Genomic DNA, 18912 nt, shown 5'->3' on the forward strand with positions numbered 1-18912 from the left:
CCACAAGAGGGAGCCACTTGTCTGGGGCCACACCTGAGGCTCCCAGGCCACCTGCCCCACAGCCTCTCTCCCCTGGCCCCGTCCATCAGTCCAGAGAGAGAAGGCGAGAAAATAAGGGTTTTTAATTTGAGAAATAATTACTGCCACCTAAGGGTTCCTGCTGGCTTTCCCAGGCACGAGGGTGCAGGAATGGGAGAGCCATGGCCCAGCCGCACCCCCACCCAGAGTGCTCCCCCTGACCCCGGCAGGTGGCAGCCACCTTCCAGCCCCCACCCTGCCCACAGCTCCCCCATCTAGAGCTGTCCTCTCTTCCCAGGGGGTTCATCTCCACAGCAACAACCCCATCACAGGTGGCCATAACCTTGGCAACCAGGCACTGCCATCCCACCACCTGGGAAGCTGGAACCCCTGGCTGCACCCCCTTTCCACACTCCCCTCGGTCCCCACAGCAGCTTCCCACTGGGGACGCTGGGCCCGGGGGGCCACCCAGAGGCTGAGCCCACCTCCCTCCCTCTACTAAATGCAATGGAACGCAATGCCTGTGCGTACATTCTAGCCATGTTGCTGAGGACCTACTATGTGCTCCAGGACACTGTGGTGAGCAAGACAGGTGTGGCCTCTACCCTCAACGGGCTCCCTCTTGGGATGGGGGGGCAGGGAGATACAGGCTAAGGACAGAGAGAAGACAAGACAGGAGTTTCAGGGAGTGACAGACACTGCGATGGAAGCCAGGGACCACTGCCCCACTCAGACCCCCAGAAACCCACCTCCGGGGGCAAAACCTACTGCCTCAAAGCTACTGGATCATTTGTTCATTCAGGCAGTATTTACTGGGTGCCTCCTGTGCGTCTACTGGGATGCAGCAGGAAAGAAGGCAGGGCCTGTGATAAACAGAATAAATCGGTAAATTACACAGTGTCTGAACTGGGGAGAATGCCGAGGAGTCCGGGAGGGGCATGAGTCAGGAAGGGGTGAGCCAGGCTGAGGTCTGGGGGAAGGGTGCAAGTAGAAAAGCTGTGCAAAGGTCCTGAGGCGGGCAGTGCCCGAGGCCTCACCCTGCCCTTCTGCCAGGCTTCCAGAGCAACAGCCACAAGCTGGGCAGAACCACTGAGTGTCCTGCTGTCCCCTTGTGTCATTGAGTGGAGTCTCTGTGGCCCTGGAAGATGGGTGCTGTTCAGGTCCCCATTTTACAGATGTGGAAACTAACACACAGTCAGTCCCACAGCCAGTAAGGGACAGGACCTAGGTTCAAATCCTGGCCACCGAGTCGGTCAGCGCCCCCTCGCCACTGCCCTGAGGTCACACCGTCTCCACAACAGTGACATCTCTGTGTGGGCACTGGGTCGGCCTGGGGGTTTGGGGACCCAGGAGGAAGGGGAGCCCACAGCCTCCTCCTGGACCTCCGCAGGCCAGGGAGGGGTCCTTCCGCTTGTCCCGTGAGACCTGGCCTGCAGCCTCCCGGGATGCGGTTTCCGGGCCTCCGGCCAACGCGACAGTCTGGGAATGGAGCCTGCTTGAGTCACAGGTGGCTGAGCTGATGTCCAGCCACCAGGGAAGCAGCTGCGAGGGTGCAGCGGGCAGGAAGTCTGGGGGGTGGGATTGTGCACAGTTACAACCCGGCCCTCAGGGCAGCCAGGACTACCTTGAGCCCCTCTCTGGGGACCAAGGGCATTGCTGAGCCTCAATTTGCTGGTCTGTGAAATGGGAATAATAAATTGTCCACCTGTAACAGTGAGGCTGCAGCAGGCACAAGAGGGCCAGAGTCTGAAACAGACCCAGCACACAGTAAGCACTGGGTAATCTTGCTGGTGTTACAAGCATGATTGTGGGGGTGGGGGGTCTTAATGGAGGGTCCCCCCGCCACTGTCCTCTGCCCCGTGCCCCCTACACTGAAGTAACATCCCAGACTCCATAGTGTGAGCTCCCTAAATGGGGCTGATGCCAGGCAGACCCTGTCCTGGTGGCTCAGGACACCCCACTCCTGGTCTTGTTTCTGCCCCAACTTGTTTCCCCTCAGGAACCACGGTGTTCCAGCCCAGCAGTCGGGAATAGGGACCCTTCACCCCTATTTTGTGATTCTAGGACATCTGCTCCGCCAAGACATCTTTTATCAGATGAGGCAAGCCCCCTCCAACTTGAGGTTCCCAAGCATGGGGTGCCCAGGGCCCCCCAAACCACCACAGTATGTAAGAGAAAGAGTCAGTCCCCACGAATGCCCGCCAACTGCTCTGCGTGCTGCAGCCTGCCGGGCAGATAAACACACGTAAGTACAGACTGGCCAAGGAAGGACGAAGGGAAAGGCATTCCAGGGAGAGGGAAAAGGAAGGGGAAAGGCTGAGGCTGCCAGGAACCTGGCCCGTGTGAAGAGGAGCAAGGAGGCCTCCTTGGGGAGGAGTGAGGCCGCGGGTGGGAGGAAGGCGTGGGTAGGGAAGATCCAGAAACACACACCGAGTTTAGATGATCCAGAGGGCAATAGGGAGCCATTGTGGGTTCTGGAGGCCAGTGGTCAAGCATCCTCTGGCTGGGGGGTGGAATGGGCCTGGAGCGCTGGCTGGAGCTGAAGAGGCTGGGGCAGGTGTCCAGGTGTCCAGGTACCAGGTGGTGGCAGCCTGGACTCGGGGCAGTGAGGAGGGGACAGGTCCCAGAGGAGCACAGATGGAGAGCCCTGCGTTTCTTGCACCGCAGCCTCTGCAGGCCCGCCGAGGCCTCCGCCCCCGGGGGCCTCACTCTCGCCGGCGCGGGTGGGTGCACCCGGAGCGGCAGGCGCTCCCCGCGCTTGGCCCCGCCGCCCTGGCGCGCGGCCCGGCACCTGCGCGCACGTGTCCTGGCGCCCCGCAGCCCCGCACACCTGCGGCCCCGGCGCCGCGCACCCCGGCCGGCGAGCCGCGCGCACGGCCGAGCGCAGCCCCGCGCGCCGGGGAGGGCGGCGGCGGGCACGCGCCGGCAGGGGCGCGCACGGCGGACCCGGTAGGCGGCGGCGGCTCGTGTCGGCTCCGGGCGGCCCCCCTCCGCAGCCCGCGCCGTGTCCGCGGCGGAGCCGCCCAGGTGAGTGGCCGCGCCGGGCCGGGCGACCCCGCTCCGCCTGCGCCCCGCAGCCCCCTCCCGCGCCCCCTCTCCTCGCCCGGGGGACACTCTCCCTGCGCACCCCTCCCGGGCGCATTGCTGCTCCTCGCCAGGCCCCCAGAGCTCCCCCTGGAAACTTCGGAGGGCCACTCCCCATGCTGGGGTCGCCCCGACCCTCCCCTGGGGCGCCGAGGAGTGGGGAGCCAGGTAGGCGTCTCTCTGGAGGCAGTGAGGACACCTGGGGGAATGCAACCCCCTCGGGAGAGGGGGAAGGAGGGGCACTGGCTGGGTCTGGGGGTCGAGGGCCGTCGTGATGGCAGCTTTGGCCCTGCGCCTTCCTGTCCTTCCCTCCAGAGGGGTCTAGTCTAGCCTAGGGGATGCTGAGGAAGGCAAAGAAAGCATTTGGGGTTCACAGCAGGACCTGCTGCATCCCTGGGGCTGGGGACAGCTCAGCTGGGTGGGAGGGATTTGGGGGCGCAGGGCTGAGCCCCCTGCACTGTGGGCCTCTGTCCAAGCAGCAAGGGCAGGGCGAGGGCTTCTCTCTGTCCCCGAGCCTGGGCCTGGGCGCCCCCCCAGGGCCTCTGGGGCCTGGCTTGGGAGGCCACTGAGCCCCATTCAACAAGTTGGGGCTAGGGGACATCGCCTTGTACCTTGATCTGGGTGCAGGGTTAGGGATAGGGTGAGGGTCCTTACTTTCGAGACCGCCTTATAAGTGGTTTTCTTAAACATGTGCCCCAGGCACTAAGGACACAGGCACCCCAGTCCCCCAGTTCTGAGGAATCAGAACTATTGGGGTTTTGTGACCTGGAACCTGCATTTTTAACAAGCAGTCCTCAGTGAATCCATGTTTGCCCAGAGATGGTTGAGAACCTCTTGCTTCTAGCGGGGGCGCGGGGAGGGGGGGTGTCTGCTGCAGCATGGCAGCAGACAGAGGGACCATCTGGGGCTTGATGGGAGGGGGGAGCTTTCAGGGACAGCAACCCAGGAGGGCTCCCTGGAGGAGGTGTGGAGGCTGGGAAGGGTATGGTGTGTGAGTGCCTGGAGGTGGAGGACACAGGGTTTCTGTGGATGAGGCTGGTGGAAAACAGGTGCAGGCTGGCGGGGAGAGGTCGGGGTCATCGGGCTATGAGTGCACCGCCTGGCTCCATTGCCCTCTGAGCTGGCGCTCCGGCCATCTGAGACAGGATCTGAGCTCCCCGTGGGCCCACCCTGCAGGCTTCTCCCGCAGGTGCAGCTCCTCTAATCTACCTGGATGACGTGGAGTGACAGGAAGGGGCCATCCAACTGTGAGAGGGGGTACTCAGAAGGGCTCAGAAGCCCTCCTGGGCCTGCTTCTCTGTTCCCTGTTCCAGCTGGTGGCTTCCATCAGAGGACAGCCCCTCTCTGAGCTCCAGTCTGGAAATGGACATCAACACGGGCTACAATAAATTGAGGTGCCTTGCGCCCCCCACCCCGCCTGGTGCTGCTGTGAGATAGATGCTCCATTAATGTGGGGCGCCCACGAGCACCCTTACCATCACCACAGCAGCACCACTGCACCCGCTCAGCCTCAGTGTGCTCACCTGTAGAATGGAGGTGGCAGCTCCTAGCCACCCCCACGTTTTGCCCGGGATCCAAAGGTGCCTCGCTGAGTGGGAATATAAAGCAGATCTGAGGCAGCAGCTTGATTTTTCTTCCCACAATGCTGTCATTCTTGGGCGCCCCTGAGTCACCACCTAGTCACCAGGTAGAGAGCCAGAGAGCCTCTGGGAGAACTCTCAAAGCAAAGCTTGTCCCAGGTGGGCCTGGGTGTGCCGCCCACCACCACGTGTCAATCCTGCCCTCTGTCCGCCCTCCAGTAGGGTTCTGGGATTCAGTGGAAAGGTTCAGATACTGACTCTCAAGCTGAGTGATGTCAGGTGAGCTGGAGACCACTCTGACCCTCAGTCTCCTTTTCTCTGAGGGCTTCATCCTTTCCACCCTCAGGGCTGGGCTGGGCTAGTAGCTGAATGGCCATGGTATATACCGGGTGTTCAAAACGTGGTTCCAGATCGCAGGCCTCAGCTGCAGAGGACAGTCAACAGCTCCCCCTGCACAGGCTGGCAGGCAAAGTGGGTCAGGAGGCCCCCAGCCCCCCGAAGGGTTAACAGGGACTAACGGCAGACGGAGGCTAATTAGGGCTTAATGAATTGTCGTGGATGAAAGTCCCAGGAGGGCCTGGATCTAGGACGCAGGCCACACGAATCCTGAAGAGGTGGGTAGTGTGTCCCCGAAAGCAGGCCTCAGAGGGCCGGGCCCTGCATGGGGCCTGGCACCGCTGCCCAAGTCTGTCCAGAAGCCTGAATGGGGGATACTTCGAGGGCCTGCCGAAGCCCACCCCCTGCTCCCTCCAGCCCCACTTGTGGTTGGGGGAAGAGGGAGGGGTGGCCTGAGGACAGAGGGGCCAGCTGCCTGGGGGGGGACCTGGCTCACTTTGCCCAGGGGTGTGTGCAGCACCCCCTGGCCTGGGAGGGGACGGGAGGACATGTCCACTGTGGCCTGAGGAGGGGAAAGCTTGCTCAGAATAGATGAGTTGGGAGGAGATGGGGCCCTGGCCAGGAGGGAACAAGGGACCTAGCTACCTGGCTGTGTCCACAGGGCTGGATTGCTCTGCTCAAGGGGAGGGGCCCAGGCAGCCCCAGCCCGTCTCAGGTTAAAAGCTTCGTGGCATATTAATCCAGGATTACTTGGGGCCAAGTGCGGGTGGGTCTCATTTCTCAGGTCCTGCCTGGACAGACAGATTTTGGGCTCCTCCCCTAGGTAGGTCCCTGCACTGCAGCTGACGCTGCTCCTGCGGGGAGCTAGGCCCCTTCTCCTGTCCAGCCCCCAGAGCAGGCACACAACCCCTTGGAGGCCTCAACCCACCATTCTTCAAGACTGCAAAGACCCTGCATGAGTGTCCCTGGGCCGCAGCCACAAACCTAATGCTTCAAACCACACACATGGATCCTCTCACGGTCCTGGAGTCAGGAGTCTGACTCGGCCTCTCAGGGCTAAAATCCAGGTGTGGGCAGGGCTGGTCCCTCTGGAGGCTCCAGGGAGAATCGGCTCCTGCCTCTTCCAGCTTCGAGAGGCGCCGCATCCCTGGCTCGCGGCCCGCCCTCCATCCTCACCGCCAGCAGCGCAGCATCCCCCGTCTCTCTCTGACTCTGACCTCCCGCCTCCCTCTGATGAGGACCCTGTGATGGCACGGGGCCCCCAGGAATCCAGGGTCACCCCCATCGCAGGGTGAACTGATCAGTATCCTTAATTTCACCCCGCTTTGCCACATAAAGAAACATCTCAGATTCCAAGGACCAGGAAGTGGGCATCTTTGGAGGGGCCTTCGTTCTGCTGACGGCAGACCGCACCTTCCCTGTCATTTTCCTCCACTGCCCACACATGGCCTCTGTTTTACCCTTTCTTGTGTGTATCATCCTGGATGAAAGGCAGGGATCCTGTCTGTGTTGTTCAAAGCTGTTTCCTTCAAGAACTAGAACAGAGCCTGGTGCGCAGACTGTGCCCATTCAGTGCTTGTTGCATGAATGAATAAATGAATGAATGAATGAATGAGGGAAAGACTTGGCTGAAAGCAGAACAAGGCCTGCGCCTCAGGGCACCTGACCCCAGCCCACACCCAGCAGAGAGTTTTCAGGAAAGATCCCGGTTGATCAAGTACCTTCTTGCTGACTTCTCAAGTGCCCCCCACCCCCGCCATCAGCCGGCGAAGGTGGTGGTTAGTCATGTGCGTCCCTTTCGCACAAGAGAAAACTGAGGCTCAGGGCATTAAAAGTCTCTCCCAGGCGGTCGGGGCAGGCTCCGATGGGGACCGGGGGTTCTTGTCCCGGTGCCGGAGGTTCGCTGATCCTCTGTGCATTTACTGGATGTTCTTGGGCCCTTGGAGCGCCCAGCTCTGCATGTTGCTGGCTGGGGGCTGGGGAGAGGACAAGCGTGGTCCCCGCCCTCGCAGCAGCGCTGCCCAGGCAGGAGACGAGACTTTCCAGGCTCAGGTGATGTAGGGTGACAGGGTCAGACCACACAGAACCGGACGCACCTTCAAACTCCAACCCAGACACGTCACACTTGTGCTCAGAACCCCCTGTGGCTCCGTGTCGCTCTCAGAATCAAGTCCAGACACCTCACTGTGGATTCAACGCCCCGCGTGGTTCCGCGCTTGCCAACCCCAACTCCCAGCCCTAAACTCAGATGCACCCTGAGCCTCCAGCATCCCCTCTTTCTGTCCTCCAAGCACCAACTTCTCCCCACCCCAGGGCCTTTGCCCCGGCGCGTCCCTGCACTCAGAACTCTGTTTCCCGGAATTCCGGCTGGCCCGCTCCTGCAGACAGGCCCTCCCAGCCACGCCAGAAAAAGCATCAGACCATAACAGACCCCTGCTCTTCCCAAACCATCTACTTCGCGAATGTGTTTGCGTGTCTTAGCTGCTTGCCCGCCACTGAACACGACGCTCAGGGAGAGAAGCAGACACAGAAGGACACCTGGCGTGTGAGTCCGCGGACGTGAGGCGTCCAGAACAGGCCAGTCCCCAGACACAGGGAGGGGGCTCCTGGCTGTCAGGGGCTGGGAGGGGGAGAGGTGACTGCTCATGGGGATGAGCTTCTTCTAGGGGTGATGGAATGTTCTGGAATTAGACACAGGTGATGGTTGCACATATCTGTGAAAGTACTAAATAAGCACTTGGACACTTGAAATGGGAAAACCTATGCCTGGGAAGGCTGGGGGCCGCTGTGTCCCCAGCACCCGCCCAGGGCCTGGCCCACCGGGGTTTAGAGGGGGAGATGGAGGCCCGGGTGTGGCCACGGAGCGGGCCGTCTGCACGTGGGCCGGGCCCTGCCTCCCGCCCACAGTGACCTTGGCTGCCCCCTGCGAAGCTCTCATGGCCACCGCTTGTCGAGCACAGTAGTGAGGCTGTGTCCGTGGGGAATGGACCAAGGCAAGGACAGCCCTGCTTCCGTGGGATTTGCCCCTCACTGAGGAGAAGAGATGGGAAGACTCTCGGCCACCAGCCCCGTGGCTCCTGGAAAATGGGGGTGGAGGAGGGCCTGGCTCTGCAGGGGTCCGGGTGTCAGGGGGTCCAGTCCGCCCCAGGCTCGGCATGGGCAGCGCTCAGCCCACGTAGCAAAGAGTTGTTCTGCCACCTGCAGCCCCAGAAGGGCCAGGCTGGTCCCCGGGCCTCCTCCAGCCTCGTCCACGAGCCACGTGCTCGCTGACCCCGAAGCTTCTGTGGTGTGGGAGAAGGGAGCCCCACTCTGCAAGGACAGCTCTGGGGCCCCCCAGTCCTGCCCAGCTGGCTCCAGGCAGGCTCCCAGGTCTGCAGAGCTGGTGGGGGATGGGCTCCCCACGCCCCGACTCTGGGAGAGCCCTGGGAGACCAGGGTATGGAGCCCTGGGTTTGAGTCTTACATGTCCTTCTTACCTGCCGGGTGGCCCCAGGCAAACCACTTGCCCTCTCTGGGCCATCTGCTTTCCCATCTGTAACACAGGCTGATAATCAGCCTGTTTCCTCCTGGGGCATCAGCTGGATGCCTGCTGTGTGCCTCAGCATCCTCTGCAAGATTTCTCTTTCCGGCAATCCTGCCCTCCAGGGGACACTGGGCAATGTCCTGGGACGTCTGTGGTTGTCACACGACTAGGGGTGCCTCTGGCATCAAGTGGGGGGCCGAGGAGGCTGCTTCCACACCCCACAGTGCCCAGGATGGCCCCCCACAGAGAGTGATCTAGCCCCAAACGTCAGCGGTGCCAAGGGACCCTCATCCAACCCCAGTCCCATCCTGCAGGTGGGAACACTGAGGCCAGAAGGAGGCAGAGCTGTGTGGACTGCCAGGGTGTGAGCTGGGACCTATGCTGGCAGGAGAGGGGTTTGGAGTGGTTGGTGGGAGCCTGCTGGGGGCAGGAGACGGGGAGTGAGGTGGGTCTGGGATACATTTGGAGGTGGAGTGACAGCTCCTGGTGACAGACTGGCTGGGGGGTGAGCCGGAGCCACTGGCAGGGGTGGGGGGTGGGGGGTGGGGCAGGGACGGCCCCCGGCGGCAGGGGATGAGGTTGGGACACTGCAGGGCTTCCTGGAGACGGCAGGGATGCGGCTGGGTCCCCAGGGCTGGAGCTCGGGAGAGAAACAGGATCAGGAGCCATCAGCGAACAGATGTCCCCCTTCCCCATTTAGTCCTGGCAGACGAGGGCGAGGCTCCAGGCGGGTGGCAGGTCCCTGGGGAGGCGGGGACGGTCTGGAGGGCGAGTGGGGACCTTGATGGACCTGTGGGTGTCACCTCCCCCAAGGCCACAGCCGCAAGGAGGAGGGAAGGGACGGTAAAGGCGTAGAACCAACATCACCCTTCCACGCGGCTGCCTTTCAGGAAATGGACCCGACGCCCTAAAAACGGAGCTGCAGGGGCAGGACCAGAGTCCAGACCCCCACCCTAATCGAGACCCAGGGTCCTGGTCTTCTGACCCCACTGCAACGCCCCGGCCTCTGGGCAAGGAAACAAGCCCAGAAAGGGTGACTTACTTGCTCAGGGCGCCCAGCACTCCATCGTCTGAGAGTGGCAGGGATGGAGGGGCACCTGGGCCTCTCATCTCGGCTCAGGACACCCCAGCCCTCCACCAAGACCACCCTCCTGCTAGTTTCCTGCTTCCTAGCATGGCCAGCGTCCAGGAGAGCAAGTGAATGGGCTCCAGGAGGCAGAGTGAAGTCCCCACAGCTCCCTCGCCAAGAACCAGTGCAGCACTGGGGCCAGAACCCGAGGAGGAGGCGTCAGACGCGCCAGCCCAGCTGCGAGTCTCCCCGCCCCCGCAGGGGAGATGACAGGGCCACGCGGGCAGAGGAGCGGCCCCGCTGGGCACCAAGGGCCAGCAGTCTTCTCATCCCGGGAGCAATTATAGCGCAAGATCTCCTAGGACGCCCCAGGTCTCGCTCCCTTTGACAGACGAGGGCCAGAGAGGGCATGGTTTTCATCGGAGGTCACACAGCGTGTCAGAACTGAGGCCTGCGCCAACCCTTCTGCGGCTGTATCACAGCAGCTGTGCCCTGGCCATCCGACCTCCCGTCCCTTGAGTACTTCCCTTCTGATGTTGCTTTTAGCCACCTTCTGTGACAATTTTTAAAAAATTCTTTCCAACTTAAAAAAAAAATGTAAAGTTTGTAAGAAGCCCACCTTCCTCTCTCTGCAGCGCCCTCCCCTGGGCTGTGGCCCCGCCGCCCCCGCCAGCCAGGCTCCTTTCCTCCCTCCCCAAGTCTTTGTCCCTTGCTCAGCAAATGAGATCATTGCAGCCCCCTCAACACCTCCCCACTGCGCTCTCCCTGGATTTATTTTCCTTCACTTAACTTGTCTGCCCAAGGAGGGAGCGTCTGTATTTACCTCCTTTGGTATTTGTCAGCTTCAGGAAGACTGACCTCTTTGTCTCATGTGCTCTGTGTCCTCAGCACCTGGAAAATGCCCAGCACGGTAGATGTTTGTTGACTGACTGACGGATATCAACCAGTGAGGGGAAACCAGCGTTACAGGATCTCCGCAGGCAACGATAAAAACAGGCCCAGCAGAAACAGACCGTGTTTTAAATCCTAGCTGGATGACCTGCCAGGACCTTCTCCTCACCCTTAAAAAAAAGGATGGATTAACTAGTGTTACGGGTTAAGGACCCCCCAACTTCACCTGAGACTGTCCCCTCCCACCTCTGATGTGCTGTGTGAAACTGAGCAGGTGACTGAAGTTGCTTTGAGCCTCAGTGTTCCCCTCTGTAAAATGGGGGTGACAATGGGAGCCCCTCCATGAGGTTGTCCTTAGCTCAGGGCTGGCCCAGAGCAGGGGCTGTAGCATGTTTGCCATTCTGATCATGGTGTTTCTAGTCTAGGAAGAGATACCAGCTTTGAAAGAGGGTTAAATGGCATTTCAGAGAGATGAGGGTGGGGGACTTTAGTGCAGAGAGGAAGTGACATTGGGGGTGAGACCCAAGTAAAGTCAGGGAGAGAGCCATGCAGCAGCAGTGGTCTGGATATTGCACAGCCTGTGCAAAGGTCCTGGGGCAGGACCAGGCCTGGTTTGTTGGAAGAAGAGCCAGGAGGCCTGTGTGGCTGGAACAGAGTGAGTGAGGGGGAGAGAGGGAGGAGGGGAGGCAGTGGGAAATTCTCTCCTGCAGAAAGAACAAATTGGGCAGCTCGCCCCCATAAGGAGTCCATTGGGGGCTGAACAGTCCCAGCTGTTTCCTTCCTGGGGCAGAGCTGCTCAGGGTGGGGCTGGCTCCTCCAAAGCAGGTTGCTGAGGAGCCATCCCCCATCCCTGGGTGAGGGGCAGTTACCCCTTGACCACAGGGAGTGGCACAGGCTGAGACAGGGACCTGGGAGTGGCCTCAGAGCTGGCTGAGGGTAGGAAGTTGCTCGAGGCATGATATGGGCAGCGGAACAGGGGACCATCAGTCCTAGCTCCCTGGCCCCTCCTGGGACACAGCCTCTCCACGTGCTGTCCAAGGCAACAATGTGGAGAGAATGACCTAGAAAAACAGCCTCAGAAGGGAGTTGGCCTCAGGGAAGGATTATGTTCATTGCAGTGCCTAGGTTGAGATTAAGGCCAGCTGCTAGGAGAAGACACAACCAGATGGCTCTGACCTGCTCCCTCTGTCTCCCCACTAGGTCCCCCAGCCTGGGGCAGGGAGCCGAGACCCGTGACCCCCCTGGAGACCCGGGGTGCCCCAGTTCCCTCGTGGTGTGACCAGCACTCTCAGCCCTCTCCCGCTGCTCACAGCGCTGTTCCGCGAGGCGTGTGAATTCCCAGGCGGTTCAGGGACACCTGCACCTGTGCTCATGTGCCCCCTGAAATCTGGAATTCAGCTCCATGCTTCATTTTATTTTGCCGTGAATAGGATTATGCTGCCTGTGCTTGTTTGGCAGCCTTGACTGCCCCCAACAACTGACCTCTCACGTGGCTACAGTCAGCCATCTTTCCTCGCGGGCACCTTCGAATCTCCCCAGTTCCACAATAACCGTGGACTGTGGCTTCTTGGAACCCCTGTTGATGGGCACTTAGGTTAGTTCATTTTTCCTCCATGTACATGGACCTCAGCTTTCTCCCTCTGCTGAGTATGAGTGAGTCTCTTCGACCCCACAGCAGGCATGGACCAGTTTATGTAACCAATCCCCCACTGATGGGCACTTAGGTTAGTTCTGGAACAGCACCCCCGTATGACTACATCCCCACTGCCTTTCTTCATTGGTGCATACATGTCTCCCTGTGTTCTGAGGCAGGCATGGACCACAGTTTATTCAACTGATCCCCTCTTGATGAGTTTCTAGGTTAGTTCAGTTTTCTTGCTGTTCCAGCAACACTTGTTCACGCCGCTCTGCTCCCACGTGTGAGTTTTTCTCACGGATACATGGATGCTCATTTGGTCTTGCAGATACATCCTGCAGCTGCCGTGAAGAAATACCACAAAAAGGGTGGCTTAAAACCAGACAAATTCATTCCCTCTGTTCCGGAGGCCAGACTCCCGAAGCCAAGGTGTCAGCAGGGCTGTGCTCCCTCCAGAGACTGGAGGGGGCGATCTTTTCTTGCTGCTTCCAGAGGCTGCTGGTTACTGGCACCTTTGGTGTTCCCTGGCTCATAGCTGCACCGCTCCAAACTCTGCCTCCGTCACATGGCCGTCCTCCCTGCGTGTCTGCATCCATAGTTCCCCTTTTATAAGGACGCCAGTCATTGGATCAGGGCCCACCCGTCTCCAGCGTGACCTCATCTTAACTGGATGCCATCTACAAAGTACAACCTCCACTTACGAATAATTTCCCTCTCGCGTTGAGCAAAGAGTTACTCAGAGCTGTGTGTGTTAGTTCTCACCTAAAATTCCCAAAGGGGCCCAGGAAGGTGGGAGCCGGCCTCAAGGGCATTCAGCCAATGAGGACTACAGGCTGGGTCGCTGCCCAGCCAGGCCTGTGGGAACAGTGAGGGAACAGGCAGCAGGCTTGGGCCAAGGGGAGTCAGGGGATGCCTGGGGGCGCTTCAGCTGCTAAGATGCTGAAAATAGCTACCCAGCCAATGGAGCAGCTCCCTCCAGCGGCCATCTGGCGGTTTCCTCCCCAACCCCACCCACCCTGGCCCCAGATCTGGGCTGCAGCAGAGTGTGGGGATGGGGGACGGGGGCCCAGCTGGCTTCCAGGAGAGACAGAGCAGCTCCGAAGGCGCAGGTGCAAAGGCCCAGGTGCGTTGGCATCTGTTCCTCCCCAGCCACACCATCCAACCTCCGTGGCCCCTCCCATGCATCACCCTCTCCCCACCCCCATGCACTCCCCTCCCAGCCTTGCCAGCTGCTCCTGCCTCAGGGCCTTTGCACTGATGTTCCTCCAGTCTGGAACCCTCTTTCCCTGACATCTATGATCCTCTCCTGGTCATCTTTTGGGTCTGTGTTAGCTTCCTGGGGCCAAATACAAAATACCACAAGCTGAGTGGCTTAAAAACAACAGAAATTTATCTTCTCCTGGTTCTGGAGGCCAGAAGCCTGGAATCAAGGTATCTCAGGGCCATGCTTCCCGCTGAAGGCTCCAAGGGAGGGTCCTTCCTGCCTCTCCCCGTTTCTGGGGCCCCGGCAATCCTTGGCTTCTTAATGCATAGCTCCAACCTCTGCCTCTGCCTTCACATGGCCTTATTCCCTCTGTGTGTATCTGTGCGTGAGTCTAAACTCCCCTCTTGTTACCAGGACATCAGTCATTGGATTTAGGGCCACCCTAATCCAATGTAACCTCATCTGCAAAGACCCTATTTCCAAAGGAGGCCCCTTTCCCAGATACTGGGATTAGGACTTGAATTTATCTTTTGGAGGGAAGACAGTTCAACCCAGTGCAGGGTGTCAGCTTAAATGTCACCTGTCCTGGTCTGAAGTCATCCCCTCTGCCGACCCCAGTCACCTTGACCATCCGTCCACACTCCAGCCCCGCACAGTCTCTCACGGTGCGTCCTCAATTATTGCCGCCTATTTTTATGGGATGCACAGATGTTCATCCAGCAAGTGCCATCTCTCAGGCCCAGACCTAGGCTCTGAAGTCAGGGTGACAAAGGTAAAGGCCTTGGAGAGTTTCCAAACCAGCAGCAGGAGACAGACAGCGTGAAGAGCGTTTTAGATGCACTGCAGTCTCCCGTGGTTGGACCATGCAGACAAACAGGGTAACAGAGGGAGGAGAAGATGGGTGGTGGGCCCGGCAAGGCCTCCGGGGAGGAGCAACATTCAGCCCACCTGTGCCCCCTCAATGGATGTGACCCTAGGAGAGCAGGCTGGCCCTCTGCCTGCACTTCTGTGTGTGCAGGGCCTGGCGTACAGCAGGCACTCTACAAATGGGAGGGTTTGGATATCAAAAATCTTTACATGATATTTGTGTGGTTATTCTCCAGCTCAGTAAGTGCTTCTTTTTGTAATTGTCTTTTTTATGTATTTTTATTGAAGTACAGTCCATTTACAATGCTGTGTCAGTTTCCGGTGTACAGCACAAGGCTTCAGTCATATGTGAACATACATACGTTCATTTCATTTTCTTTTTCACCATAGCTTACCACAAGATATTGAATATAGTTCCCCGTGCTGTACAGTATAAACACGTTGGTTATCGGATTTTGTGAGAACCTTCCTGTGTTTAGAAGTGAGAGACCCTGCCAGAGTTCAGTAGCTGTTCTGTGCGATTCAGTGGGTTTGTAGATAAAATTCTTGGTGCACTTATGGGAGAGGGGGAGCTGTGAGTCTCTCTACTCCACTATTTTGGCTCAACCCCCCTGTAATTTTCTTTTTGAGATAAAATTCACATAACATAAAATTCACCCATATATATGTATATATAAAATATATAATTTTATATATGTATATATATAAACATATATATTTTTATGCATTTACATATATACTATATTTTTCCCCCTTAACAGAGACACTGGGGATTGAATCCAGGATCTGGTGCACCCTCTACCACCAAGCCCCAAAATCTAACTCTCTACCCCCAAATTCACCCTTTTGAAGTGCACAATTCAGTGGCTTTTAGTGTATTTACAAGGTTGTGCAACCATCACCACTAATGTCAGACTATTCCATCACCCCAAAAAGAACCCTGTTAGCTGTCACTCCCCTTCCCTCTCCTCCAGGCAGCCAGGAACCCCCTCCCTGTGTCTGGGGACTGGCCTGTTCCGGACGTCTCACATCCATGGACTCACACGCTGTGTGTCCTTCTGTGTCTGCTTCTCTCACTGAGCATCGTGCTCTCAGGGTCTGTCCACGTGGCAGCAAGTGTCAGGGCTTCTCTCCTTTTCATGGCCGAGTAGTATTCCAGTGTGCGGAAGGACCATATCTGTGTATCCAGTCTTCAGCTGATGGACACGGGTTGTTTCCACTTTTTGATTACTGTGGCTCATGCTCCTTTGAGCACTGCAATGTGAGTTTCTGTGTGGATGTGTGTGCTCGGTCCTCTTGGATAGACAGCCAGGAGTGGGATGGCGGGCCCTACGTTGGATAAATCCTTCTTGGGTGCACTATTAGGGCGGGGCGGGGTGGCGGGATGCGGGTGCTAACGCTGCCCCCGCCTTCAGGTGCCCACGAGGATGCTGGCGTGGCCTTAGGCCCAGGCTCCGCACCATGACCTGCTGGCTGTGCGTCCTGAGCCTGCAGCTCCTGCTCCTGCCCGCGGCCCCGCCCCCCGCCGGGGGCTGCCCAGCCCGCTGCGAGTGCACAGCGCAGGCGCGCGCGGTGGCCTGTCCGCGGCGCCGGCTGACCGCCGTGCCTGACGGCATCCCGGCCGAGACGCGCCTGCTGGAGCTCAGCCGCAACCGCATCCGCTGCCTGAACCCGGGCGACCTGGCCGCCCTGCCGCTGCTGGAGGAGCTGGACCTGAGCGAGAACGTGATCGCGCACGTGGAGCCAGGCGCCTTCGCCAACCTGCCGCGCCTGCGCGTGCTGCGCCTCCGCGGCAACCTGCTCAAGCTCATCCCGCCCGGGGTCTTCACGCGCCTGGACAACCTCACGCTGCTGGACCTGAGCGAGAACAAGCTGGTCATCCTCCTGGACTACGCCTTCCAGGACCTGCGCAGCCTCCGCCGGCTGGAGGTGGGAGACAACGACCTGGTGTTCATCTCGCGCCGGGCCTTCGCCGGGCTGCTAGCGCTCGAGGAGTTGACCCTGGAGCGCTGCAACCTGACGGCGCTCTCGGGCGAGTCGCTGGGCCACCTGCGGGGCCTGGGCGCCCTGCGGCTGCGGCACCTGGCCATCGCCGCCCTGGAGGACCAGAACTTCCAGCGGCTCCCGGGCCTGCTGCACCTGGAGATTGACAACTGGCCGCTGCTGGAGGAGGTGGCCGCCGGCAGCCTGCGGGGTCTCAACCTGACTTCGCTGTCCGTCACCCACACCAACATCACCGCCGTGCCGGCCGCCGCTCTGCGCCACCAGGCCCACCTCACCTGCCTCAACCTGTCGCACAACCCCATCAGCACGGTGCCGCGTGGGTCCTTCCGCGACCTGGTGCGCCTGCGCGAGCTGCACCTGGCCGGGGCCCTTCTGGCGGTGGTGGAGCCGCAGGCCTTCCTGGGGCTGCGGCAGATCCGCCTGCTCAACCTCTCCAACAACCTGCTGTCCACGCTGGAAGAGAGCACCTTCCACTCGGTCAACACCCTGGAGACGCTGCGCGTGGACGGGAACCCGCTGGCCTGTGACTGTCGCCTGCTCTGGATCGTGCAGCGCCGCAAGACCCTTAACTTCGACGGCCGCCTGCCGGCCTGCGCCACCCCAGCGGAGGTCCGCGGCGACGCTCTGCGCAACCTGCCGGACTCAGTGCTCTTCGAGTACTTCGTGTGCCGCAAGCCCAAGATCCGCGAGCGGCGGCTGCAGCACGTCACGGCGGCCGCGGGCGACGACGTGCGCTTCCAGTGCCGCGCCGAGGGCGAGCCGGCGCCCACCGTGGCCTGGGTGACGCCCCGGCACCACGCGGTCACCGCCGCCAGCGCCGGCCGGGCGCGCGTGCTGCCGGGTGGCACGCTGCAGATCCGGGACGCGCGGCCGCAGGACAGCGGCACCTATACGTGTGTGGCCAGCAACGCGGGCGGCAACGACACCTACTTCGCCACGCTGAGCGTGCAGCCGGAGCCGGCCGCCAACCGGACCCCGGGCGAGGGCCGCAACGACACGGAGGCGGCCGCGCGCTTCCCGCTGGACCTCACCACCATCCTGGTGTCCACCGCCATGGGCTGCATCACCTTCCTGGGCGTCGTCCTCTTCTGCTTCCTGCTGCTCTTCGTGTGGAGCCGCGGCCGCGGGCAGCACAAGAACAACTTCTCCGTGGAGTACTCTTTCCGCAAGGTGGACGGGCCCGCGGCGGCTGCAGGCCAGGGAGGCGCCCGCAAATTCAACATGAAGATGATCTGAGCGGCCCGGGCCGACCTCCTGCAGCCCTTGCCGCTGGACCTGGGCTGGAAGCTGCGTCTCCGACTCCGTCCAGGTCCACGTCCACGCCAGCCCGTTGCTGGCGCGTCTGACGACCACGACCACCTATGCATTTCCCGCAGGGGGCGGCCGCAAGCCGGCTCTTGGCAGAACTTCCCCTTTTTTGTAGAGACCCGACCACAGGACTGTTTTTTCATCAGGAAGCATTTTTGCAGAGTTTCTCAAGAGTTTTCTTAGGGTTTCACCCTGTCTTCCTGCCCCTGGTGTGGTCGCTGAGCTAGGCAGGGGAGGGGAGGGGGCTCAGAGACCCTGGATCCTCACCACATACACAGCTCACACCTGGAGGAGATGGTGTACACCCAGGACCCCACAGAGGGCCACCCAGCCCCCAGGCCAGGGGACGTGAAAGCCCCCACTGTTCATCCCTGGACACCCCACTCTCCACAGCACAGCACACAGTCATTCACACCTGAGACACCCAACCAGACCCACAGCTCCAGAGCAGAACACACACACCTCACACCCAGCTGACACTAGTTACGCGCCCCGAGCTCCAGAGCTCACATGGCAGGCAGGGCTCTCGGAGAGCACAGCACCCACCTGGGACAGGCAGCTCATACCTGGGAGACACTCAGCCCACACCCGGGACACACCTCAGCTGATCATCTCAGGGCAGATCTCAGGGTCTAGGCTGAGGTCTCCCTGAGCAGGTCAGGCTCACCCTGAGGGCACCCAGAACGCAGGGTGGTCCCTGCCCCCTGGCCCATGCACCCGCACTCAGACTCCCTCCCAGCAGGACCCACTGGCCCAGCAGGCGGGTCGCCCACTAGGAGAAGCCATCTCCCCAGCTCCTCCCACCGCTCCTCAGAGCTGCCACTTGCTTCCCGCATCCTCAGCACACGGGAGGTCCAGCCATCCTGGCCCCTGGCCCAGGAACATGGCTTCCGGGGCGTCCCTCTCCAGCAGACCAGTGGGGTGACCTTCAATCCTGAGTCTGCACCACCCCTTTGCCAGCCTCAGACAAGCCTGAGTGGGGTCCCACCCCACCCAGACCCTAGGCCCATTGCCCACTTCGGGAAGGAGACTGGAGTGTGGAAGGTTCTCAGGGTCCCTGTTGCATGCACTGCAGGGCCAGCGATGGGCAGCAAGGCCATGACAGGGTTCAAGCTACAGGGAGACCTGGACCTGGGTTGTTGGGAGAAGTGACAGAGGGACCTTGGCCTCTGCAAGCTTGGGGCAGATCTAGGGCTAAAGGGTAGGGGGTCGCAGGCAGACTATAGCTCAGGTGAAAGAGGAGATTCCCCAGGGTCACTGCCCTGTTGCTCTGCAGATAGTGAGTTCCCGTCACTGTGGGCATGCAAGCAGGAGCTGAAGTTTTGCAGACGTATTCAGACCCCAGACAGGGACCATCCACGACCCTGCCTATCCCAGCCTGGTCCTTGCCCCG

The 18912-nt window shown here is 60.3% G+C and overlaps 1 protein-coding gene across 1 annotated transcript; it reads left to right on the top strand.

Moving 5' to 3' along the window:
- Nucleotides 1-2938: 2938 nt before the first annotated feature.
- Nucleotides 2939-18554, top strand: LINGO3 (leucine rich repeat and Ig domain containing 3). Its single transcript, XM_032466044.1, has 2 exons — nucleotides 2939-3045; nucleotides 15623-18554. Exon 2 carries the CDS (start codon nucleotides 15669-15671, stop codon nucleotides 17445-17447), a length of 1779 nt encoding a protein of 592 aa, XP_032321935.1. The 5' UTR covers nucleotides 2939-3045; nucleotides 15623-15668; the 3' UTR covers nucleotides 17448-18554.
- Nucleotides 18555-18912: the final 358 nt, after the last annotated feature.

Source organism: Camelus ferus, chromosome 22 (assembly GCF_009834535.1).
Source record: "Camelus ferus isolate YT-003-E chromosome 22, BCGSAC_Cfer_1.0, whole genome shotgun sequence".
Classification (NCBI taxonomy): domain Eukaryota; kingdom Metazoa; phylum Chordata; class Mammalia; order Artiodactyla; family Camelidae; genus Camelus; species Camelus ferus.